The 10588-nt window shown below is 42.7% G+C and overlaps 1 protein-coding gene across 1 annotated transcript in view; it reads right to left on the minus strand.

Annotated features, from left to right (window-relative positions):
- Positions 1-7603, minus strand: part of METTL1 (methyltransferase 1, tRNA methylguanosine) — a 67279-nt gene extending 59676 nt beyond the window's left edge. Inside the window, exon 1 of the mRNA XM_069758605.1 lies at positions 7420-7603. Within this exon, the coding sequence (XP_069614706.1) occupies positions 7420-7445 (26 nt within the window). The 5' untranslated portion in view covers positions 7446-7603. The remainder of the gene's footprint in view (positions 1-7419) is intronic.
- Positions 7604-10588: the final 2985 nt, after the last annotated feature.

Here is a 10588-nt window from a genome sequence, read left to right on the forward strand (position 1 = left end):
AAAGCAACCCACTAGCACGGGAACAACAAGGCTTGGCCCGCGCACAAGTCCCACAGGACTGCACAAAAGAACGCACATCACGTGACAAAGAAGGCCACCAAAAGGACCTACCAATCAAATCTCTGGTACCAAAAATACCAGGATGACCAGCCAACACAGAACAGTGAACCTCAGAAATCACTCTACTAGTCCATCTGTCAGGAACAAACAGTTTCCCCACTGGACAGCGGTCAGGTTTGTCAGCCTGAAATTCCTGAAGAATCCATCGTAAATCAGGGGAAATGGCAGAAAGGACCACCCCTTCTTTCAGAATGCCGACCGGTTCAAGGACCTCAGGAGAATCAGGCAAAAAACTCCTAGAGAGGGCATCAGCCTTAATATTCTTAGAACCCGGAAGATACGAAACTATGAAATCAAAACAAGAAAAAAACAAGGACCATCGAGCCTGTCTAGGATTCAGCCGTTTGGCAGACTCGAGGTAAATCAGATTCTTATGATCGGTCAAGACCACAATACGGTGCTTAGCTCCCTCAAGCCAATGTCGCCACTCCTCAAACGCCCACTTCATAGCCAACAACTCCCGATTGCCGACATCATAATTGCGTTCAGCAGGTGAAAACTTACGGGAAAAGAAGGCACACGGTTTCATCAAGGAACCAACAGGATCCCTCTGAGACAAAACGGCCCCTGCCCCAATCTCAGAAGCGTCAATCTCAACCTGAAACGGAAAAGAAACATCCGGTTGGCGCAACACCAGAGCAGAAGTAAATCGGCGTTTAAGCTCCTGAAAGGCAGCGACAGCCACAGAGGACCAATTCGCCACATCAGCGCCTTTCTTCGTCAAATCGGTCAAGGGTTTAACCACGCTAGAGAAGTTAGCAATGAAACGGCGATAAAAATTTGCAAAACCCAAAAATTTCTGAAGGCTCTTCACGGATGTGGGTTGAATCCAATCATGAATGGCCTGAACCTTAACCGGATCCATCTCCATAGATGAGGGAGAAAAAATTAAGCCCAAAAAAGAAACCTTCTGCACCCCAAAGAGACACTTACACCCCTTCACAAACAAAGCATTGTCATGAAGGATCTGAAATACCATCCTGACCTGTTGCACATGAGACTCCCAATCATCGGAAAAAATCAAAATATCGTCCAAATATACAATCAAGAATTTATCAAGATAAGTCCGGAAGATGTCATGCATGAAGGACTGAAAAACAGATGGAGCATTAGTGAGCCCGAGTGGCATCACAAGATATTCAAAATGACCTTTGGGCGTATTAAACACAGTTTTCCATTCATCACCCTGCTTAATACGAACAAGATTATATGCCCCCCGAAGGTCAATCTTAGTAAACCAACTAGCCCCCTTAAACCTAGCAAACAAATCAGAAAGCAAAGGTAAAGGGTATTGAAACTTGACCGTGATCTTATTCAAGAGGCGATAATCAATACAGGGTCTCAAGGAGCCATCCTTCTTAGCAACAAAAAAAAATCCCGCTCCCAACGGTGAAGATGGCCGAATATGCCCTTTCGCCAAAGACTCCTTAATATAATTCCGCATGGCGGTATGTTCAGGCACAGACAGGTTGAAAAGTCGGCCCTTAGGAAACTTACAGCCTGGAATCAAGTCAATAGCACAATCACAGTCTCTGTGCGGTGGAAGGGAACTGGACTTGGGCTCATCGAATACATCCTGAAAATTAGACAAAAACTTAGGAATTTCAGAAGAGGAAGAAGAGGAGATTGACATCAAAGGAACATTATTATGAATCCCCTGACATCCCCAACTAGTCACAGACCTAGACTTCCAGTCCAACACAGGATTATGTACCTGCAACCATGGAAAACCCAGCACGATAGCATCATGCAAATTATACAACACCAGAAATCGACAATCTTCCTGATGGGCTGGCGCCATGCGCATGGTCACCTGTGTCCAAAACTGGGGCTTATTTTTTGCCAAAGGTGTAGCATCAATGCCCCTTAAAGGAATAGGGTTCTGCAAAGGCTGCAAGGGAAAACCACAACGCCTGGCAAACTCAAAGTCCATTAAGTTCAAGGCGGCGCCTGAATCCACAAACGCCATGACAGAAAATTATGACAATGAGCAGATCAAGGACACAGATAACAGAAATTTAGGTTGTACAGTACTGATGGTAAATGAACTGGCGATCCTCTTTGTCCGCTTAGGGCAGACAGAAATGACATGAGAACCGTCGCCATAATAATAACACAACCTATTCTGACGTCTGAAACCTTGTCGTTCCATTCTAGACAGAATCCTATCACACTGCATTGGCTCAGGAATTTGCTCTGAGGACAAAGCCACGGCGCGCACAGTTCTGCGCTCCCACAAGCGCCGATCAATCTGAATGGCCGGAGACATAGAATCACTCGGGCCGAAAGGCGTGGGAAACCCCACCATAACATCTTTAACGGATTCAGAAAGACCCTTTCTGAAAATTGCCGCCAAAGCATCATCATTCCATTTAGTCAACACAGACCATTTTCTAAATTTCTGACAATACAATTCTGCCGTCTCTTGACCCTGAGACAGGGCCAACAAGGTCTTCTCCGCTTGATCCACAGAATTAGGTTCATCATATAATAAACCCAAAACCTGAAAAAAGGAGTCTACATTAAGCAAAGCCGGATTCCCAGATTCCAGGGAAAATGCCCAATTCTGTGGATCGCCACGCAGCAGGGAGATGATGATTTTAACCTGCTGAATGGAATCACCGGAGGATCGAGGTCTCAGAGCAAAAAACAGTTTACAGTTGTTTTTAAAACTCAAAAATTTGGACCTGTCACCAAAAAACAAATCAGGAGTAGGAATCTTCGGCTCTAAAACAGGAGTCTGAACAATATAATCAGAAATACCCTGTACCCTAGCAGCAAGCTGGTCCACACGAGAAGCTAATTCCTGAATATCCATGCTAGCACAAGACTCCTCAGCCACCCAGAGAAAAAGAGGGAAGAGAAGATAAAACAGAGTGCAGAAAAAAAAATGGCTCAACACCTTTCTTCCCTTCTTCTGAGATGCATTTAACTCATTATGGGCCAGTTGTACTGTTATGATCCGGTGACCTTGGAGCCGCATGGAACTTTCTCTGGAGTTGGTGTAAACTGTACTGACCGCAAATCCTGAACTTAACACTGCAACTAGAAGTAGCCGTGGGGTGTGCCTAACAAATCCTAGACATCTCAACACAGCCGGAGGACTAAATACCCCTATAGATGGAAATAGGAATTCTACCTTGCCTCAGAGCAGAACCCCAAAGGATAGGCAGCCCCCACAAATATTGACTGTGAGTAGTAGAGGAAAAGACACATGCAGGCAGGAAACAGGATTTAGCAAAAGAGGCCACTCTAGCTAAAATAGGAAAGGATAGGACAGAATACTAAGCGGTCAGTATTAAAATCCTTCCAAAAATATCCACAGCAGAAAATACAAAAATTCCACCATCTAACTAAAGATGTGGAGCGTATATCTGCAACTCCAAAGAATCCAACAAGACTGAGAAAACACTGACACAGTCTAAGCTGGACAAGAGAAAACAAATGAATAGCACAGAATTATTAAGCACACAGCATGTGTGCCACAGAAACAAAAACAAGACACTTATCTTTGCTGAATTGGCAGCAAGGCAGGAGGAACCAGACAAAGATCCAAAACCTCCCAGAACCATGGACAACTGGCAAGGACTAATGAATCCTGCACACCTAAATACCCCAGTCAGAACTGCAATCAGCAGAAACACCTGACCAGGACTGCAACTCAGGGACAACTGCATTACCAGCTACAACCACTGGAGGGAACCGAAAAGCAGAATTCACAACAAAATACCCCGAAACAGCTGTCTGTGGATGTAGACCATGTTTTGGCATAGGTGGTTTTCCTTTTTGGATGCTGCCCTTCCTGTGGTTGTTCCTTCCCGGTGAAAGACTTGGCTATTTATTGCTTGCGTTGAGAAACACGTGATGGTGTCTCCGTGGCTTTTCTACATGCATTTGCATATTTCCCATAAGGGATGGGGGCAGTGTTCTGGATCACTGCGTTGAGAAACACATGATGGTGTCTCCGCGATGTTGGATGTTTTGATCTCCCCGAGGTCATTCATCCTTATGTTTATCTTCCTGAGTTAAGACATTAGAATTGTTGTTTCTAAATGATTATGAACTTGTTTTCTTTTGTATTATTTGAGGTCTGAAAGCACTGGTTATTTTTTTTTTAAATTTTGACCATTTCTTCTTTTCAGAAAAAAATATACAAAATGTATTGCTTGGAAATTCGGAGACATGTTGTCAGAAATTTATAGAATAAAAGAACAATTTACATTTTACTAAAAAATACCTATGAAGATAAAAATCAGACAAACTGGACATTTTGCAGTGGTCTCTTAATTAGTGCCAGAGCTGTATAGCAGCTTACAGTGGTCAGTAAACCAAGGGTGGTTCCTGCATCTGCCGAGATCTACCAAGTTAAGGATAATATTTGCAGTCTACCCATGTATTAGTGACATAAAGGGCGAGTGACAACAGGAAGTGTCACCCCTCTATTGAATCCAGAAAGGTTCAAAGTATATCAGTTGTGCTGTCAAGCCTCATCTGGTCAGGAGGGTGAGGTATGTAGACAGCCTTATTATGCCCTATGGACACTAAAGGCCCTAACCCCCCCCCCCCATAAAAAACCTTCCTCCCTGACAAGGGCAGCCCACATCTGTCCCTGTGTAGACAGGCCCCACAATTGCCCTTTGTGCCTCCCAACAAGTTTCTTATAGGATCATCAGGGAATAGTTTTGCATGCTCATGTTAGTACCAGGGCTAGGGTATCAAAAACCAAGTAATGGATCTGGCAGAAACAAAGCCGATATCATTTTAAAACTAAGCTGTCATAAAATTAATGCTCCCCAAGTCACAGGCAACATGAATCAGAGTCTGGTTGGTACTTTTTACTCTGAAACACCTCAGAGAATGTGGTGGGACAAAAACCTCACCTCTATCACTACAGCAAACATTGTTATTCTTAATGGACAGACTTTCTGTAAGCAAATTAATTGTAATATAACAGAAAATTCAAATAATATAAAATATTTCTATATAATAAGTTTTTCCTTAGATCCCTTGAAGTAAAAGCAGACTGTTCTTTTCATCAAATGTAGATGATTATTTTTTGTAGTAATTATAACCTAATAATGGTCCCAATGTATAGTGGAACAGTTATAATCGATGTGAATATTTAACATGGTGTGGCATGATCTGAGTGGGTGTCCATGAAGCTTATGCAATCCTCTCATGTGGAATGTTCCCAAAGTCATTAGCCCACAAAAGACAAAGTCCCAAGTCTTTACATGGGCTGATTATTATCTGAAAGGAGCCATGGCACATGCTTGAAGCAAGCCGGCCGGCCGTTCAGCTTCACAGCCTCAATTTGTCTGCATCGGTTCAGTAAACCATGTAACAGTAGATTGACATTTGCCTCTTCACCCTTAAAAGTCCTAATCACTTGGCATACTTGTAACTGTCTGCAATTATTAATCAAGAGAAAAAAGCTTTAGCCAGCTCACCTTCGCTGGTTCCTGGAGTGGAGCACGGAAATGCGTCCTGACCAGACGTATGACAAGCAAAAGAAACAGAAGAAATAATCCAGCTCCGGTTAAAAGAATTTATTCATATCCAAAAAGTTTTGTTAAAAAAAAAATAACAATAGCGTCATGCAACAGAGTTCAAAGGATACTAATAATAATAATAATAATAATAATTTTTATTTATATAGCGCCAACATATTCCGCAGCGCTTTACAAATTATAGAGGGGACTTGTACAGACAATAGACATTACAGCATAACAGAAATCACAGTTCAAAACAGATACCAGGAGGAGTGAGGAAAAGGGGAGACACGAGAGGTGGATGGTAACAAATGCTATAGTTATTCGGACCAGCTATAGTGTAAGGCTCGGGTGTTCATGTAAAGCTGCATGAACCAGTTACCTGCCTAAGTATGTAACAGTACAGACACAGAGGGCTATTAACTGCATAAAGTGAATGAGAACATTTTTTTTTTTTTTTTTAAATAGGCCACACAGGGATCCTTACATTAATGCATTGAGGCGGTAGGCCAGTCTGAACAAATGAGTTTTTAGGGCACGCTTAAAACTGTGGGGATTGGGGATTAATCGCATTAACCTAGGTAGTGCATTCCAAAGAATCGGCGCAGCATGTGTAAAGTCTTGGAGACGGGAGTGGGAGGTTCTGATTATTGAGGATGCTAACCTGAGGTCATTAGCGGAGCGGAGGGCACGGGTAGGGTGGTAGACCGAGACCAGAGAGGAGATATAGGGTGGATATAGGGTACTAAGGCATGTCCCTTATAGATTGTGAGCCTTCGCGGGCAGCGTCCTCTCTCCTCCTGTACCAGTTATGACTTGTATTGTTTAAGATTATTGTACTTGTTTTTATTATGTATACCCCTCCTCACATGTAAAGCGCCATGGAATAAATGGCGCTATAACAATAAATAATAATAATAATAATAATAATGTTACAGGAGAGAGGGTGTCCATTCGATGGAGGACAAGAAGCAAGAAGAGGAACTCTGTCACATTACTCCATGGTTATATTTTTAACGAAACTTTTTTTATATGAATAAATGATTTTTTTTAACCGGAGTTGGATTACATCTCCCGTTTCTTCTGCATTTTTTAATTATAGTGTCATATGCTAACTTTAAGGCCACATTCACACATTCAATATAAGTCAGTGTTTTACATCAGTATGTATAAGTCAAAACCAGGAGTGGGTTGTAAAATACAGAAGTGGTGACGTGTTTCTATTATACTTTTCGTCTGTTCCTCTCCTGGTATTGGCTTACGAATACTCAGGCAAAAAACTCACCAAATACTGAACGTGTGAACGTGGCCTTAAAATGCATTGGAGAGAGCTGCAATTGCAGACACAGGTAATGTGCAAACGTGGTGTTATTTCTCAAACACAAAAACCAAAAATCTAACCAGCAACTCCGAACAGGATAAAGCAAGTGTGAACAGGTGCAAACTGCCATGAATGCATAAACTGCAATCAAGAGAACCCAGCAGCGCTGTGCAAGTGCTAAGATGTCTGCAAACATTGACTATACAAAATGTGAACCGGATTACTGGTCTATAGAATATACCTAGAAACATGAAGGTACTTAGTGCATACATTGGCCAATTCATGTGAGCCCATCAACCACTGCAAGGTGATCTTTTTTTGATGGGACCCTAAACCTAATATTTATAAAACATCCCTCTCTGCAGTTTCTCAAACTCAAGTAACCCCTTTAGGGAGCAGTCAGACAGCCGTATTACTCACACAAGAATAACATCGCAATACTCGAACTGGCCATTGGCTCTCCTGACATAAGAAATGCATGCTTACCAAGAAAAAAAAGTGAAGAACAGCATCCAATCCAGGTGAAAGTATCACATTTTCCTTTATTGTGCCAAGTGCAACGTTTCAACCACAAAGGTCTTTTTCAAGCATGCTTTTTTTCTGGGTATGTATTTTTTCCACCGGGTCCAGTGGAATTAGGACTTGCATCCCGGTTTCTGTCGTGCTGTCAGCTACCGCTCAGTACAGGAGAGCCGACGACCAGTCCAGGGATTGCAGTGCGATCCTCACATGAGTACTACGAATGTCTTACTACGCCCTTACTATTAGCATTACAAGATCTAACATGTTCCAGTTAAACGTGTATTCTGGTAGAAAGACTGGAAGAAAACCTATCTGAATAACAATTTATTCAAATCTCTTGATAGGGTCACCTGAGGAAGCAGGAAAAAAGATGTTCACTAATCATAAACTGGATCTTCAGGTGGTCTTATAAGTGACAGGTGTATGTTAGGAGTTAGTCATTAGTTCTACCACATATGCAAGTGCAGCGCCCCAGAGTCCTGGTTCGTTGCAGTAATGTTATTCTTCCACCAGGGGTAGTGATGTTACGTCTGAAGGCAATGAAGGAGCTCTTCTGTCCAGGTATCACAACCACCACATACACTTCACACTCCAGACCACCAGGGGGAGCAAAGGTTCTATCTACTAGGCCACTCCTCACACTTGGGTAAAACTGGTAGTTGGAGGGAAAGTTAGAGGGAGTCCCTGGCTGGGGACCGACGAGGAAAGGTCTCCAGGTCGAGCTGGCAGGAGTGATCTCCAGTCAGATCCAGACTGCGGTCTGAGGAGGACACGAAAGGAAGTGTGTTGCAGTGAGTGAGCAACGAAGTCATAGCAACAGGAGTGAAACATCAGAGGGAGACCAGCTAGAAGCAGGCTGCCTCTTTCTGAAGCGCAGAGCTGGTAGCCAGAACACCGAGGGAGTAAAGAGCTCTATGCCGTTACTTCAGAGACTGACAGGACAGTTAATTCCACGTTAGCTGCCCGACCATTCACACAGGAGGCACGGTGGCAACTTGTGGGGGCCGGGGCGTCTCTAGGGTCCCTATAAAAAGCCTCAGGCCACCGGTCATACGTGTTTTGTTCTATCCGACCACGGGGAACAGTGAGAGGAGTAATAACAGTGAGGACCTTATTGGAGCTTATGCAAGTAGGGACCTACTGTGTTACTGTGCGCTAGGGGAAGGCTATTGAATTCCTCCTGGATAAGGGGACTCTGGATTTGCCTTCAGACCAGCCGGACTCTGCCCTGACCCTGTGGTCCCTACCCTGGACTGTGGATGCTGAAGCCTTCAGTAAAGGTAAAGAGACTACTCCCTTGTGTCCTTGTTATCCACTGCGCCTTGCACCATCCACCATCTACACTCTGGGAATCCCTGGGGACATACTTCACCTGTGGGAAAGTATACCATCTAGCTGCCATAACATCACCCCAGTGGACCCCTAAGCAGCGTCGGTCAACCTGACCGAATACTACAGGTGGCGTCACGAACACTATCCTATAAACTGTTGTTCTTTTATTGGACGCCCCTCAAAGGGCCACGGACCGGGTCCAGCCACCGTGACATCCCCACCGACTACAGAAGGGCCCGGATCCGAGTACCCCATTGCCCTACACTGGGGGCAATCCACAAGGTGGTGTATTCATTAAGAGTAACCATTGTTTTAATTTTTATTAATCAATAGTACACATGTACAAAATAAGAAGCTATGTGATATATCTTATTAGAGAAATCTGCTTCTTTAATTCTCAATTCACAGGTAATAGCTGTAGAATCTGTCCTCAGTAACAGACTGTCACGGCCAGAAGGGTCGGTCCAGCGGACGGCACAACAAACATCAACAACGGGATGGGAAAAGGGGAGGAAGTCCCTGATAGTAAGGAACAAGGGATGGGGCAACTCCTAATGCAGCCTGTGCCTATCCCTAAGCTTCCCTAAGGTCCTATGCGGGTTCTTCCCCCCACCGCCGTCACGTACCTCATCCCTAGCTGTCACCTCACTAAACCCTGGCTAGTGCACTGGCCGGCAAGGATGCTAGCCTCACTACTGCACATAGTACAAACACAGGGGATAGTGACAAGCACAAGACGGACAAGGTATATAATCAAGCAACTTAGCTCCAGGCTCTGCTGCCAAGCTACAGACCGCATTGGATACGGAAGCAAGACCCAAAACTCCACAGAAGTAGCTGATTCAGCGCTGACACCAGAGAGATGCAACTCTAAGGCTGGCATACATAGAAAACTCTATTACCAACAGTCAGCTGATGAGTCCTGTGACTATTTAAAGGATAGTGAGAGTGATCACCACCCACATCAGCTGGCCAGCAAAGAAACTGACATTAACCCTTGCTGGCCTGAAAGAAAAAAAGCTACATTTAAATTATAGCTGAACCAGAGCTGTCACGAATCCAAACCTGAATCGTGACACAGACTTTCCTATTACTAAGTTTGAATATTGCATAACCAAGAGACAAAAAATAGGATCAATAATGTCCTGGTAAGTTAGAGTAATCAAGATGTTTTCTGTAATTTACTTCGTAGGAGATATGCTACCTTCTCCTTAGGGATGTTCCTGAATATCCTCCAAGTTGTTCTGTGCAATGGAGATCAAACTAGATAGTAATTATGTTTGCCATTACCTTATATAATAAAACAAGAAAACCTATGTATGGAGATCAATGTATGTATAGATTTGAATAGAATACCAATAGAAAATGACCAAAATATAAATAATAAATAAAATAAAAAATAATAAAAAAATAAAACAAAACGAAGTCAAACAGTGACAATATAATAAAATGCCTTTATTAAAAAATATAAATATACATATGTATTTGGGCAAAAAATGGCAACAACAGAATGTGCCTGTAACTGTTCTTTTGTTGCCATTTTTTGCCCAAATACATATGTATATTTATATTTTTTAATAAAGATATTTTTTAATAAAGGCATTTTATTAGATTGTCACTGTTTGACTTCGTTTTGTTTTATATTTTTTTATTATTTTTTATTTTATTTATTATTTATATTTTTGGTCATTTTCTATTGGTATTCTATTCATATCTATACATACATTGATCTCCATACATAGGTTTTCTTGTTGTATTTAATAACCGAATGGTCTGCCATTCATCTATTTAGTAGGGACGG

The sequence above is a fragment of the Ranitomeya imitator genome, chromosome 3, assembly GCF_032444005.1.
Source record: "Ranitomeya imitator isolate aRanImi1 chromosome 3, aRanImi1.pri, whole genome shotgun sequence".
NCBI classification, from domain to species: Eukaryota; Metazoa; Chordata; class Amphibia; order Anura; family Dendrobatidae; genus Ranitomeya; species Ranitomeya imitator.